Source organism: Schistocerca piceifrons, chromosome 7 (genome assembly GCF_021461385.2).
Source record: "Schistocerca piceifrons isolate TAMUIC-IGC-003096 chromosome 7, iqSchPice1.1, whole genome shotgun sequence".
Taxonomy (NCBI): Eukaryota; Metazoa; Arthropoda; class Insecta; order Orthoptera; family Acrididae; genus Schistocerca; species Schistocerca piceifrons.
The window spans coordinates 69,708,355-69,724,621 of record NC_060144.1 but is presented as its reverse complement, the minus strand read 5'-3'; the positions used below and the strand labels follow the sequence as shown (position 1 = coordinate 69,724,621).

At 43.2% G+C, this 16,267-nt stretch overlaps 1 protein-coding gene across 1 annotated transcript in view; it reads left to right on the top strand.

Annotated features, from left to right (window-relative positions):
- Positions 1-16,267, top strand: part of LOC124805225 (acetylcholine receptor subunit alpha-like 1) — a 412,453-nt gene that overhangs the window by 183,982 nt on the left and 212,204 nt on the right. The window contains exon 2 of the mRNA XM_047265724.1: positions 11,809-11,853. Within this exon, the coding sequence (XP_047121680.1) occupies positions 11,809-11,853 (45 nt within the window). The remainder of the gene's footprint in view (positions 1-11,808; positions 11,854-16,267) is intronic.

The window sequence follows — 16,267 nt, the reverse complement described above, 5'->3', positions numbered from 1 at the left end:
CAATACATATTAACCTTGGTTAACTCAAATGGAGACCTACGGCGGAAGTGACGGGCAAGTGATGGGCTGTATCAACCGGTTATGACAGAGCTCGAGAATGTTATACAATTAAGTATGCAAATTTTCGTGAATTACAGACTGGGCTTTTTTAATGACAAGGAATAAATAGTAAGAAAAATGTTTCGTCAGCACGACACCTCACACATTGACATGCAGCATCAGCTTTCACAGAGAGCCTAAAATTTAAAACCAATTTCAGCAACAAACACGATAGGAAATACTCGAAATCGACAGCTGGCTTCGGTTTGCTTTTATTGTGAAGAGTGAAGTCGTACGTGTTCTTTAGTGGGTAATAAAATTGTCTGTAGAGTTTACGCTTACCACAGCAGTCGCAACTCACAGTTTTTACGGCAAGTGGACGACGGATAAGACGCAACAAATAGAGGCTCGACTGTCTCGGAGTTCAGGGGATGGCGGATCGAATCTCAGGACGCGTACGTCGTAAGTTAGGATAATCCAGGCTCTCAGGGGACTGGCAGCTCTGCCGTCGGACTCAGCTGCAACCGCTCCCCCTCCCCCTCCCCCCCCCTCTCATCCACATTCACCCACTCCAACCCCCACCTCTGTCTCACCGACTCGCCGCTGTATTCGCTCCTACACCCCACAGTCGTGCGAACCCAGCCAACCTTTTACTCGAATTGCGTCTTTCTCTCTCGTCCTCCCCCCTGCCAGCGAAGCTTCCGTCGTCTATTTTGTATCTAGAGAAACAGAAGCTGCAAGTCGCAGAGTCTCTCGCCTATTCAGTGTTCCCTGCAAAACAGATAATCGTTCTTCTTGGCTAAACAACATTTAATATTCGTTTCTGATTTTCATCGCAAGAAGGTATTGGTATTACAGCTTACTACTGATTTCATACTATTCAGTGATTGAGAAGTGGTTTCTGAACTATAGTGAACGCTGCAGTAAATCTTCAGGTACCAAAATTTCGTACGTTGTTCCTGCATTGACTCTCTTCACCCTGAAGTGCAATACATACTCTGATAAAACGATAGGGCATCAAAATCGTCCCCCGGACCGCTGTTCGAATTTTGGCCCTTAATGTTCATGTGAAATGCCTTTACCCTCTGATTTATTAAGGCACGATTCAAAACAAGATTCCAAGCTTTAATATGCTAGCACATGCACCCATGCATTACACAAACTACCATTCTCGTTAGGCATTTATCCATAACGTTTGTCTTAATCTCAGTAGAAAACATACTTCTCTTCATCAAAATTTTTATTGCAGTAACACGTGCACATTACTGGTCTCCCAAAAATAACTTCATGTGTTTATGGAATTGTTCAAACGTGGCGTGTAGACCGTGCTTTCTAATACGTATAACCTCTCATCATTTACTCAGCTAAGTATAAGTAAGTATTGTAGTCGAATTGAGTCGGGTGATGCTGAGGGAATTAGATTAGGAAATGAGACACTTGAAGTAGTAGATGAGTTTTGCTATTTGGGGAGCAAAATAACTGATGATGGTCGAAGTAGAGAGGATGTAGACTGGCAATGGCAAGGAAAGTGTTTCTGAAGAAGAGAAATTTGTTACGATCGAGTGTCCGGAAGTCGTTTCTGAAAGTATTGCATGTAGTGTAGCCATGCATGGATGTGAAACATGAGCGATAAATAGTATGGACAAGAAGAGAATAGAAACTTTCGAAATATGGTGCTACAGAAGAATGCTAAATATTAGATGGGTAGATCATGTAACTAATGAAGACGTACTAAATAGAATTGGGGAGAAGAGGAGTTTGTGGCACAACTTGACTAGAAGAAGGGATCGGTTGGTAGGACATGTTCTGAGGCATCAGGGGCTTACCAATTTAGTATTGTAGGGCAGCCTGGAAGGTAAAAATCGTAGAAGGAGACCAAGAGATGAATACACTAAGCAGATTCAGAAAGATGTAGGTTGCAGTGGGTACTGGGAGATGAAGAAACTTGCACAGGATAGAGTAGCATGGAGAGCTGTATCAAACCAGTCTCTGGACTGAGGACCAAAACAACAAAGTAAAACATTGCAATATATAAATCGATATAACAGTTAAGTGCTATACAGAGTGTAACAGGTATAAGTGCACACATATGTCTTTTAGTGATCGACGACGGTGTACTGAACAATATTAAATCAGTATTCACATCGTTTACAGACTTAGAATAATAATATCTATTAAAATTCCTACGTTTTCAGGTTGATTAGTACCTCCAAGCACATGTGGCAAGAGCAACCCATTAAAGCTTGTTTTTCCATGGGCTGCAGATCTGGTGTTGAAGTGTGTACATATGGATCCACATGGCAATCTATACCGACAGGTAAAGTCTACTTAGGGTTGCAGTTATGACTGTGCTGAACACATCAGGTAGTAAAGTTTGTGACATGTTTGTGGGTAGACTGCTCGAAGAAGAGAAGGGACAAAAAACACTTTGAACTGCGAACACACTGATGTGTGTCAAGACATTGAGGTACCCCATATAAAAATATCTGTACTTACATCCATTACACCTTATATATGTAGTGCAAACAGCACACAGATCTTTAGACAGGGAGACTGTAATAAAACTTGCCTGGAAAATATTTGTGAGACTGACGTGGAACTGCACAGAAAATGGTGGAAACCGTGATTTCGTTGCACAAAGATTTCTGTCGCAAGTCTGCATGTGTGCATCTCCTGCATGGGCTGTCCCGAGTACTTCGCTGTGTCATTACTGTTGAGTGGATGACAAGAGTAGACATATGTAGCGGCCAGTTGAGTCTCAAGCTGAAACAGTGCATGTTCCTTGTCGGGAGTTACGCGAAGCACAATTTACGGAAACGTGTGCAGAAGTTTTCGTGCGGGAGTTAAGACTAGAAGTGATTTGGCAAATCCTCAAACAAAGTAGGTAATAAAAAACACAGTGGAAGAATTGCTCTAAATCGCCTCTGTAGCGAGTAAAAACTGTGTCTATCCGTAAAGAGTTCAAATACCTGAAAACATTCCTCGAGTAAAGCAAGCAAGCACCGCCATTCTGGCCGCAGACGGACCGCCTGACGTTATACGGATCACCACATCGGTTCCCGGCGGCGTCGGAGATTTTCTCCGCTCAGGGACTGGGTGTTGTGTTGTCCTAATCATCATCATTTCATTCCCATCGACGCGCAAGTCGCCGAAGTGGCGTCACATCGAAAGAGTTGCACCCGGCGAACGGTCTACCCGACGGGAGTCCCTAGTCACACGACTTTACATTTTACCACATCGGTCTCCCGGCCGTGGTCGGTTCAACAGACCTGGTGTCGTTACAAACTTGCTCAAATAGCTTCTCAAGTGTGATCACGACGCCGAGGGCAGCTCGTTCCCCTCATCCCACTACAGAAAAGCCGCTGTCAGTGGCGGTAATCGAACCCGCTTCCTCCATATTGCAGTTAGCTGCTCTTGCCGCCCACCTGCGAACACTGTCGGACTGAAGGAACGCCTGGAACAAAGTACGCAGGTATTTCAGCACACACAGAGAGAGAGAGAGAGAGAGAGAGAGAGAGAGAGAGAGAGAGAGAGAGATAGCTGATACCTCTCTTTTCACTTCCGTTAGAAATGACTATAGTTTTTGTGTACACTGCAAAGTCTGCGATTGCCAATAATGTTGACAAGCATGTTGGTAACTGGTATTTCTTAGAAATAAGTAGCAGCTTCATGATTTGAGAAACTAGCAGCTGCTGGAAGAATGGTGTTCCGATCCCATGGCCCTTCGTACATCGTCCGGATGGTGCCCTAGGCAGATGATGTCGGGTGTATCATCTGCACCGAATGGTCCGTCACGGCTGGAGCATGTTATTGGCTGGCATTATACAGGGCGACTCAAGAGAAATGGTCAATACTCAGGGATATGAAAGAAAGCAGTAGAAGCAAGAAAGACAAGTAAACGTGGACTCTAAAATGCGTATCTTAAGAGCTATGAACACATGTTCATCTTTGCTAATGTGAAACACATCTTTCTTTACAGAACAGGTGCTCATAGTTCTTAAGGTAAACACTTTAGAGTCCACTTTTACTGGACTATTTTTTGTTATTTGTGTCAATACTGACTTCTGTCAACGTATGGAAAGCAAAGAGCTTGCAGTAAAAGATATTTCTTTCATAGTATCGAACATGAAGAAGTGTTCATAGCTCTCAAGGCATGCATTTTGGAGAACAGTTTGCTCGACTTTGTACTGTGTACGCACGCACCTACCAAACACGTAACCTAACAGCTACGAAGTCACTTGTGGTGGACGTATACTCAATGCCAATGTACGAACGGTTTCATTCAGGCTTTTGACTGTCTGGAATCGTCACGAACAAGAGTTACACATAAAATTCACAAGACTGTAAATTCCTTTATTTCATGGTGGTTGCCTTCGTAACAGGACCCATTAAGCCCACACACTTTATATCCATTTCTTTCTCAGCTTAAAGTATCCCTGCTCGTCATTGTTCGTAAAGCTATGCAGCTGCTTCGTCAGTGTAATAGGTGAACCCTAACTGCAACGACAAAATTCCGGAGGTTGTACAGGAATATTTTCGTAGTACTTTGCTGTGAGGGTGTCATGGCCTCGGGCGAATCGCTACAGAGCAATTGTTTTCTTCAGTTACCTTTGTAAGTGTATTGGACAGAAAATATTTGTTGAGGGTAACCTCTTTACGTTTTTGTTGAAAGCAAACTTCTATTCACTCAGAGCACTCGCTTACAAGCCTTCTAAACCCGCTGGGCAGAACAGGTGATTAGGATTGTGGAAAGGGCCAAATAAGATGGCGCACTCCTTTACGAGTTTCAAAATACAGTTCTTTCACAGCTGAAGGCCTCCAAACAAGAAATCTTAAAAATCAACAAGATAAATTTCAAGTGATTGAAGCACGCATATATATATATATATATATATATATATATATATATATATATATATATATATATATATATATATATCACATTTAGGCTGAAAGCCTCAAGGCAAAGTGGATAGAACCAACATATACAAGGTTCAATACAAACGGCTGAAGGCCACAAATTTCAAAATTTTAATATATGTATTAAAATATACAGGGTGATTCAAAAAGAATACCACAACTTTAAAAATGTGTATTTAATGAAAGAAACATAATATAACCTTCTGTTATACATCATTACAAAGAGTATTTAAGAAGGTTTTTTTTCACTCAAAAACAAGTTAAGAGATGTTCAATATGGCCCCCTCCAGACACACGAGCAATATCAACCCGATACTCCAACTCGTTCCACACTCTCTGTAGCATGTCAGGCGTAACAGTTTGGATAGCTGCTGTTATTTCTCGTTTCAAATCATCAATGGTGGCTGGGAGAGGTGGCCGAAACACCATATCCTTAACATACTCCCATAAGAAAAAATCGCAGGGGGTAAGATCAGGGCTTCTTGGAGGCCAGTGATGAAGTGCGCTGTCACGGGCTGCCTGGCGGCCGATCCATCGCCTCGGGTAGTTGACGTTCAGGTAGTTACTGACAGATAAGTGCCAATGTGGTGGCGCTCCATCCTGCTGAAATTGTGGAATTTGCAGCTCTCTGCTAGCTCTGCGAGTCGATTTTCCTGGGCTGCGAACAAATGCTTGCTGGATGCGTGCTACATTTTCATCACTCGTTCTCGGCCGTCCAGAACTTTTCCCTTTGCACAAACACCCATTCTCTGTAAACTGTTTATACCAACGTTTAATACACCACCTATCAGGAGGTTTAACACCATACTTCGTTCGAAATGCACGCTGAACAACTGTCGTCGATTCACTTCTGCCGTACTCAAAAACACAAAAAGCTTTCTGTTGAGCGGTCGCCATCTTAGCATCAACTGACGCTGACGCCTAGTCAACAGCGCCTCAAGCGAACAAATGTACAACTAAATGAAACTTTATAGCTCCCTTAATTCGCCGGCAGATAGTGCTTAGCTCTGCCTTTTGTCGTTGCAGAGTTTTAAATTCCTAAAGTTGTGGTATTCTTTTTGAATCACCCTGTATATTACCATAATCTTTTAAGGCAGAAGGCCGCAATGTTTTCGCTTAAGCGGAAATTTTGAGAATAAGGCTGAAGACCCACAATTGACTTTCCAAAAATTCACCTTTAAGTTTTAAGTGGCTGACAGCGCATTGAATGAAAAGAAAGCACAGCAACAGTAACTTTCAACAAAATATTCACTTGCCAGAATTCAAATTTACTTATACCGGAGTGGACGAGACGTTCTAGACGCTACAGTCTGGAAACGCGGGACCGCTACTGTCGCAGGTTCGAATCCTGCCTCGGGCATGGATGTGTGTGATGTCCTTAGATTAGTTAGGGTTAAGTAGTTCTAAGTTCTAGGGGACTGATGACCTCAGACGTTAAGCCCCATAGTGCTCAGAGCCATTTGAACCATTTACTTATACGGGCTGAAGGACCTTGATTTACATAAAACACAAACTTTTTTTCTCTTAAAGCATTTGTTGTAACAGATTACCAACAGACCGTTAAACACCAATGAAAAGGACAGTATAGACAACGCGGCACTCAGACGCCTCCAGGGGGGGAGGGGGGTTGGTGGGAGGCGGGGGGCTGCCCTCGAAACACTAACGTTCACTTAGATGAGACAGTTGGTGGGCCCAACTACACTTGATCTGTCAGCAACCCAACCAAGAGACATTCTTGGACCGACCGACCAAACGATTTGCTAGCCACCAATCGATACATGAACTCAAGGACCAAACTGTTACAGACGTGATTATCCACAATGAAATATGTATTAAGCTGTCAAAACTACACACCGTGTTGGACTGCGACAACATGTGAGGAAAGGGCACTGGGTGAAATTACGTCAGTGGCCGGGGCAGGTAACCGGAACACTAACGTCCACAAGGCAGAAAATTCCGCTGGTGTACTTGAATTGTAGTGAACCAATATATTTAATTCCACCTCACGGCAGCTCGATTTCACCACGACAAACACTCGGTGTTGCGCACAGGAAAAGCTCCCTAACAGCGAAGCACCGAAAAGAACAACATGAACGGATGTGGCTTGATTACTTAAGACACCACTCAATTTTGACGTCCTGGGTCGATGAGCCACGAAGCTCGTAGCTATCGGACAGCTCCACACACGCTCCGACACTGCAAAGGGGCCGCCAGAAGACCCAGCCGACAGCTCTGCACGGAGATATCCTCCCTGGTCCGCACCAACCGACCGACTGCCCGCACACACCCTAGCCGGAAACTATATGCACAAGACCAAAGATGGTACACGGTACAAGTATCGATACACATTGCTGCTGCCACAAGTAGGAGGAGGAACAACCATGGCATAATCGCAACAACGGTGGGAACCAAACGCAGATAGACAGCCAAGTTCACGGCTCACTCGCTGTCGACAACAGTACTTCTTGCCTCCAAGGTTTCAGCCACCCCTGCATGGTCCTGTTTAGTTTGTTCTTGCAGCAGAGTTAGTTAGTTGTACGTTAAGAAGTGAAACGCATCAATATCGATAGATTCACTGAAGAAGAGTTGGCCTGTTTGTACCTTGTGTGTCGGTTCACTGAATGCAATGGAAGCGCGGCACGACGATGCTTACTAACAAGGGAAGTTCCCATCGCACCCGTCTAAGATTTTGTGTTAAGAGGCCCAGTGGATAGCGTGTCAAAACCTAAACACAGATCAAGCATGAGAACAGGAAGAAGATATCTGTGAAAAAAAAGTGCAAAATAGAAACAGTGAACTGCAATACAGAGCAACGTAAAAAACCCACGGCTTAATGGTCAAGTGGTCACTGTGCTGCACTGCCATGCGGGCGAGCAGAATTGAAACCCCCCTCGTGCTAAATGTATTTTATTTTTTTGTCTGTTCGCTGTATTCAAATTTGTGTCTGTCTCATAGTGTTACGTCCGTTTGCAACAGCGAGCTGTAAGTTAGAGATCTGTGGTGACAGCTGATTCTGACCAACGCCCTATTAGCAGTCCAAAGAAAGTGTCTTTCGTATGGGAACCACAAACGTTTCATGACAAGGCGACAAGACAACCGAATCCTCCACCGAAAAACACGTCAGGTACATCCGCACACGGCATTAGTGACAGTAGGTGTGTCGTAGCAGGGCAGTCTCTTACCGACACGGCTAATCTGTACACCTGGTGAATGAGTGAGACTATCTCCTTGTGAGATTTAGGTGATCGTATGAATGTGAATGTGATCACTCTTCAGGAACTGATGAAAACATAATAGTTTGTCACATAAGCTGCAACAAATGAACGTAAGAGTTTCACAACAGTTTCTCTGTGCTCTGTCAAAACATATGTTTTCCACGTTTTTGAGGTTCGTTCCGTTTTGGAAGTTTTGACTCTTGAATTCCTTTGTTGTAACATAGTTCATACAATTCCGAAGACTGCGACAGCCGACAAGTGCGAGAATTATCGTACAATCAGCTTAACAGCTCATGCATCCAAGTTGCTAACAAGGATAATATACAGAAGATCGGAAAAGAAATTGAGGATGTGTTAAATGACGATCATAAAAGGTAAAGGAACCAGCCAGGAGGCAATTCTAACATTGCGGTTGATAATGGAAGCAAAAGTAAAGAAAAATCAAGACACGTTCACAGGATTTGTCGACCTCGAAAAAGCGTTCGACAACGGAAAATGGTGCAAGATGTTCTACATTATGAGAAAAATAGGGTTAAGCCATAGCGAGAGACGGGTAATATACAACATTAACAAAAGCCAAGAGGGAATAATGAGAGTGGACGACCAAGAACGAAACCTTCGGGTTGAAAAGGGTGTAGGACGGGGATGTAGTCTTTCGCCCCTACTCTTCAATCTGTACATCGAAGAACCAATGATGGAAATAAAAGAACGGCTCAGGAGTGGAATTATAATACAAGGTGAAATGATGTCAGTGATACAATTAGTTGGCTCTGAGCACTATGCGACTTAACTTCTGAGGTCATCAGTCGCCTAGAACTTAGAACTAATTAAACCTAACTAACCTAAGGACATCACACACATCCATCCCCGAGGCAGGATTCGAACCTGCGACCGTAGCGGCAGCTCGGCTCCAGACTGTAGCGTCTAGAACCGCACGGCCACTCTGGCCGGCTATACAATTAGTTGATGACAGTGTTATCCTGAATGAAAGTGAAGAAGAATTACATGATATGTTGAATGGAATGAATAATCTATTGAGTGCAGAATATGGATTGAGAATAAATAGAAGAAAGACGAAAGTAATGAGAAGCAGCAGAAATGAGAAGAGAGAGAAACTTAACATCAGGATTGATGGTCACAAAGTACATGAAATTACTGTTACCTAGGCAGCATAACCACTGACCGACGGAGCAAGCAGAATATCAAAAGCAGACTAGCCCTGGCCAAAAGGGCATTCCTGCCAAGAGCAGTCTACTAGTATCAAAGATAGGCGTTAATTTGTGGAAGTAGTTTCTGAAAATCTTCGTCTGAAGCAGAGCGTTGTATGGTAGAGAAACATGGACTGTGGGAAAATCGGAACAGAAGATAATCGAAGTATTTGAGATGTGGTGCTACAGGAGAAGATTACGTGGACTGTTAAGGTAAGGAATGAGGTCCTGCGCAGAATCGGACAGGAGAGGAATATGTGGAAAACATTGAGAAGGAGAAGGGATAGGATAATAGGACATTTGTTAAGACGTGAAGGTAAGACTTTCATGGTACTAGAGGGTGCTATAGAGGCCAAAAACTGTAGGGGAATACAGGGAATACATCTATCAAATAATTACTCTGAGATGAAGAGGTTGACACAGGAGATGAATTCGTGGCGGGCCGCATCAAACCATTCAGAAGGTAGACAACCTCGAAAAAAAAAAAAAGCCTTCTGTTTGTTGTTTTCATTTCTGTAATATGCCTATGTGGTATCTCGCCTGCTCTCATTATTCATCACGTTTACTTGCGATGGTAACGTATTGTTACCACATGACTTCTATTCTATAAGCAGTGAATAGTATGACAACTGCCAAGGTTACAGACAAAGGACAAACATTTCAGTGACCGGACGGACAGTTCATAACATTGTGAAAAAAAAATAAAAATGTAGGGCACGAGAAAGATACGAATACGGATTTGCCCGCGTGGCAGTCCAACACCGTTGACCTCTCCACCGCTACACCGTTTCTACTTTATGTCGCTCTATACCGCACTTCTGATCCTTCGACCGGTCACTGTTTCTATTTTGCTACTTTTTCAAAGTTCAGTACACCTTCTTCCTGTTTTCATGCCTTATCTGTGTTCAGTTTTTGACAGACTATCCAATGAGCCCTCTTGCTACTAAATCTGATTGGGGTGCGATGGGAAGTTTCCCTTTAAGCTTATCCCGCGACAATGCCAACTGCATCACGGTACATTCGCTTCTGTATGTAGGCGCCTACGGGAGATTGGCCGTACGCAGCAGCCCGAGTCACCTGATGTGGACTGTGGAGTAAACCACAGTCCTCCTGATATGTTGCTTTTTTACAGGCGACACCATGTTTACAAGAGAGGACGGCATGTTCAACAGCAGGAAAAGCCATGTTTGTTATGGCGAAAACTACACTCGCTGGAGCGCGATCCTACCAACGCAGTTTCGCTGTGAGTGTATTGGGTGGTGTTGTGAACAATTGTGTAATTGGACCTTACATACTTACAGGTAAACTGAACGGAATTGTGTACAAAACGTTGCTTCAGTATAACCTCTCTCGGTTCCTAGATGGGCGACTGAGCCTTCGTTAGTGGCTGTAATTTACACATGACAATTTGTACTCCATGTTAGGTGTTACACTGATGTACAATTTGGACAACAGTAGGTTGGCCACGTGTTCGTGTTCTACGGGCAGAGAGGTCACCGGACCCAACACTAGTGGTCTTCTTTTCTGGATGCATGCGAGGAGCCTATTTTAGGAGACTCTTCTCGATACCTGGACCAAGTTGCAGCTGCGGGAGTATTAATCCATACTCGTGGTATTCTTTAACGTGTAAGGTAATCGAAGATGCGTCACTGCCGACTCTATCGTGGTCAACACTCTGTCGTGGTCAACACACTATCGCGAACGACACTTGTCGGAGAATAGTTGTGCATTTGTTACATACTATACTGTATTCAGAAAGAATATAATGAACACACTAAGACGAAAGTGTACGTCTTTTGTGTAAGAGTGCTTTAATCAATCAACGGTTTCTGTTATACATTTTTCTGGATGCCTATTAAGTGTTTTGGTAGTGTATTCACAGGAACAAAGGCATTTCTGGAAAAAACCAGGAGATGTAAGTATATAATTACGAGTATTTTGTACAAGCAACCGGAGAACCAAAACTCGCAGAAAATATCACCGAAAAACATCAGAATTTTGCTACTGCAGGTGATCATGGTTACAAGTTGGTTAGCAGTCACGCTTTTACACATACGAACCACTTACATCAACACCTGGTTCCTTGCATCTCTCTATGATTTATAAATCAAGCTAGTGGAGTCTGCATTTCTTCGCTAGTCGATGGCTGATGTGCTACTGATTATAGTCAAATAGAGGCGTCCGTTGCGTGAAATAAATCAAATCTAGTTTTTCAGGTCCTAAATAACATTTTGGAATCAGTGGACGAAGTATTCACTTTCCAGTTTTTTTCTCTGAAAGCGTTGTACCATCTAAGAGAGGGTCTTGTGTTATAAAATAGAAACATAAATAAACCAATAATTATCATAAATAAATATGAATTTTGTAAATTGTTAAACTTCGAGATGTAACTGCAGTCACCTTAAACCAACTTTTTCTTTTTCCAGAATCTGAAGAATCAGATTATGACGACGAACGTGTGGGTTGAACAGGTCAGTGTTTACTCTCTAAATAATATTTTTTTTCTATTTTAAAACTTATAACTTTAACGTATTTAACAAATAATTTAAATAAATTTTTAATATTACTCTGTGAATCGATCGTAATATTTCATTCCAATATTTATATAGCAATTATGGAGATATGTACAATAAACAAATTTATGTCGACGTAATAAATACAAATAACAGTCGAATGACGAAATTTTTCTCCAAAAATAGTACACGAGGGGTGTTATTTTAGCGAACGGTCACTGTTCTCACACAAACAGCATTCTGAAGGAGAAAGGAAGCGTCAGGTAGTAACTATCAAGTCGAAAATAAAAATTTACGTAATTAATCTTTTGCTTATTTGCAGATGCATGTCTGCTGAACTGAAATCTCCGCTCCACATTATCGTATCATTCCGCTAGTGGAGCGTTCAGCATTAATTCTCTTTTGGCAGCAGCGAAAATGTTGCATTTGTGTCAGGCCAATCCAGGCGACTACAGAAGTTATCTCGACTAGCTTGACGCAACTAGACTGTCTTCGCCGTAGTCCTGCCAATATTACAATGACGTCCTAACGGTCTCATTGAAATTGCACTGTTCCATTGTGAGGATGCGATAAGTAGCTGGAAGTTTTACCAGGCGTCTCTCTGTGTTCTTCATAAATGTTTCGAAAAGAAGACGTTTTACCTGATTTTTAACACGAACTCTCTATTATATCAAATAATATGCTGCCCATGCCAAAAAACGTGGTACATCATTGAATTTGTTCTCAATGTAGGAGTTATTAAAACCCTTGCAACCGTCCAGCGTAAGTTAATCTACACCTCGATTACTGTGTGACCATGTAGTTCAGACAGTGTTAACTGCTGCAACAACCGGTATGCTACAGGTTATTTAACAGGTGTGGCTGTTATTGCGCACTATAACACTGTCGTCAAGGAAATGTTCCGTATGCTTTCAAATGTGTCAGTACGCAGTGAAGTACATCGGCAAACACCAGTTCAATGCCACATATCGAAGCCGTTCGTCGCTTCCTATTTTTTTCTTTTATACTCATAGGTTTCTGACAAAAGACATGGCCAAGGTAATAACAACAGGGATGTAGTATGATGTGGGGCTACTTTTGGTATGTAAAACAGCCGAGTCGTTCTGGGAATCGATGCACATCTGTATTACCATAGTTGGAGTCACGAACAACGACGGTCGATTTTAGGCTTGTTCTGCGTAGCTACGTCACTCACTCTTCAATAGCAAATGGTCGTTCAGTAGTGTTCTGAACGCTATTCTGTGAATTTCTTAGTCAATGCGAGCATTGAAACGTTACTGTAGCAATTTTCATTCCATTTGTTGCGAGCTGTCATCTCCGATAAATTCTACGTAAGCAAGCGAGAGACATAATTTGCCAGATACAAGGTTTCTTCAGGGGCAAAAGCACGTGTATGTGCGTACAGGAACTATCGCTTGGAACCGGAATCAATTCAATACCCGTCAGTGCGTCGACCTGCACGAACCGCCATTTTTCGTGAATCGGACGACAAGCGCCTTAAGGATCACATCATAGTCCGTTCCAGGGAGGCTGTGGAACAGTTTCCAGTGACAACAAAAATTTGATAATCTGTATTTAATATACTCGTAATTATTATTCTAAATGCTGTCACAATATATTCATTAAGAGGTATAACTTTATCTCGAGTGTTTAACACAATAAGTCAAGTGTTCAGCAAGAAACTGATTACACTGACGCAGCACGACTAACAGCGCGCAAATTGTCCAGATCACATCCATCCAGAATTTGAGAATAAGAGAACTCAGCCGCTACAAGAACCTTTGCACATAATTTTAAAACTTTTCGAAAATTTTCTCTCTGAGACATCCGAGAGTAAGTCTATAATGGAATAAAGAATTTAGTGCTCACTGCATTTTCACTGTTCATGCAGTAAAATTTCAGCAACACGCATAACGTTCTACTGCATATACAGTACTTCTTAACTACTAATTCAAACACATTTTGCAGGGAGTATCCACATATACCTGTCGGTATACTTCTGATATTATATCATTGTACGACACATAGTTCAGGACGTTATAGACTTTGAGATGCGTCAAACACTATATTTTCTGCCAAAATTACGCAGACTGTACTCATCCAGTGGATACTCACAAACTAACAAAACCACATTAATTAGGGTATTGTGTATTCAACTATAAATTTTTTACATTCTTAACGTCAAATACTAAACGCACAATTTCATTTGTCAAGAAATGACTTTTGAAACAGTTTTATGCATGAAATTGGATTATTTAAAGAATTGGGGAGGACCGGTTAAGGGGTGGTTTACTGGAATAACAAGATCTCGTACGCATTATAGTTTAGGACGAATCCTTCTGGAAACGGATACACGTACCTATACACAGGCGACCAATTGATTTTCCACAATTTCTAGCAAAAGGAGCTGTTTCATGTTCTTGAGAGATATTGGGAGAGGTCTTTTATTTTTTTTCGAATACACAGGTAACGTTTCAGTAGAATTATCTGCAAAGTTACGAAATGCAGGAAGGTTTTTTATTCAAACTGGAATGAGTTAACGTCAGGTATGGTATCTGCAGCGACTTGTGCTGGAAATTATAAGTTAGCGGGAACATCTCCCAAGCGGAATCAAGACGACGACATCGTGTACTACTACGGCAGTTACCCCTTACCGAGTACCCTTCCGTGTCACTACAGGTTATAATGAACACAACGATATGATCTCCCAAACCTCTGTAGCACAGCGACTATGTTTTACGAGAAATTCATCTGGGCTTGGCAGTTTCTAAGCGGCCCATCTGAAATATACGGCTGTCTACATTGGAAGAGAGTGTATGTGTTTTTCCCGCGTATAGCAGGTCCAACAAAGAATGTTACTTTCTCCGTAGTACGGTAACTGCAGCTAGATGTACATCTACATAATTCTCCGCTAGCTGCCTAATGGTAGGTGGCGAATGTCGGGTCCTGCCAACTCGTGTCTTATAGGGTGCCGATAGGGTGCTGCTTTCTCGGATAGCTATGCAACAACTCAAGCAAATCACATTAATAATTTTTATTGCAATAAAGAAGATTGACAATACTTAACTTTGCATTTACCACGAATTGTCGCAAGCGAAGGGCGACATGGAAACAGTGTCCTTCACTATATACAATGTCCATGCAAGTTATTCACACTCGTTCACAAGTCACTGCTATCGTTAATATCACTACTCTTCCAGGCCTCTCTGCTAATACCACTGCTAGTGTCCGTCTTCTAACTGTCCGCCGAGACTGGCAGGAACGGCGCTTATATTCTCTTCGTATAGAGGCCGCTCCTGTCGTGGAGCGGTCCTAGTCAGCGGGCTATAGACTGACGTCGTCTCACAGCCTTCTCTGCTCTTGCGTTCTTCACCTTTTGTCGGCGCTTTTCGTTACGCAGGAACATTATTCCCCCTTACCCCACCAAAGCAACGGAATGTCGTCGTGTACGGAGTGCGACAACAGCGAGGTAGGCAGAAGTGTGGGCGCATCACTGGACCGAAAGCTGTGGTTGCAGGCGACGTCAAGCTTCCGGTCGTACCCCGCCATACGACCTTCGCCCTGGCAGAAACGTCCGCCGAAAAATAAAGAAAAAAAAAAAAAAAGAAAACGACCAGAAGGGTACGCGTCCACCTCCTAATGTCATGAACCGGATGAAGAAGGCGGCGACTGCTGCGGTGTGGGTGGGTCCAGCTCCATCGGTAGGACGAGAGGAGGCTGTGGAGGTGTCGTCCCGCGGTGTCGTGGTGACACCCTCTGGCGGCTGCTGTGGCCGCGCTGTCCTCGGGATCCGTGAATCTGGGGGGAAGAGAGACTGAAAGATCATCGTGTATATGACAGAGGCGAAGCTCGTTTTCGTATCGGCGCTGCAAGCCATCTGGACCTGAAATAAGACACACGCAAGCGCCAAGTCGGCGGACGATCTCGCATCACCCCCACCGTAAACTGCCGCCAAACACCCTGTAAAAGACAATATCATGCGGCGCGAAGCGATACTTGGGGCCTTCCTTCGGCGCCGGGTGCTGAAGAGGGTGGAGTAGGCGGAGCAATCTCCGGTGGCTGCGCTTTTCGTTCCGCTGGAAGAGAGGAGGGTACTTCTGGTGCCAGTAACTGGTGCTCCAATCCCTGCTTCGCTGTCGAATGCAGCATGAGGAGATCGATTGTTGCTAAGCCTCTCTATTAGCCCTAATTACTCGAATTTTCTCGTCGTGCTCATTTCGCGACATGTCTTTGGGAGGAAATAATACGTTGTTCGACCCTCCCCGGAAAGTGCTCTCTAGAAATTTCAGTAGTAAACTTTTCCGTGAAGCGCGACGCCTCTCTTGTAGCGTCAATCACTTGAATTTGTTGAGTATCTCTGTAATGCTCTCGC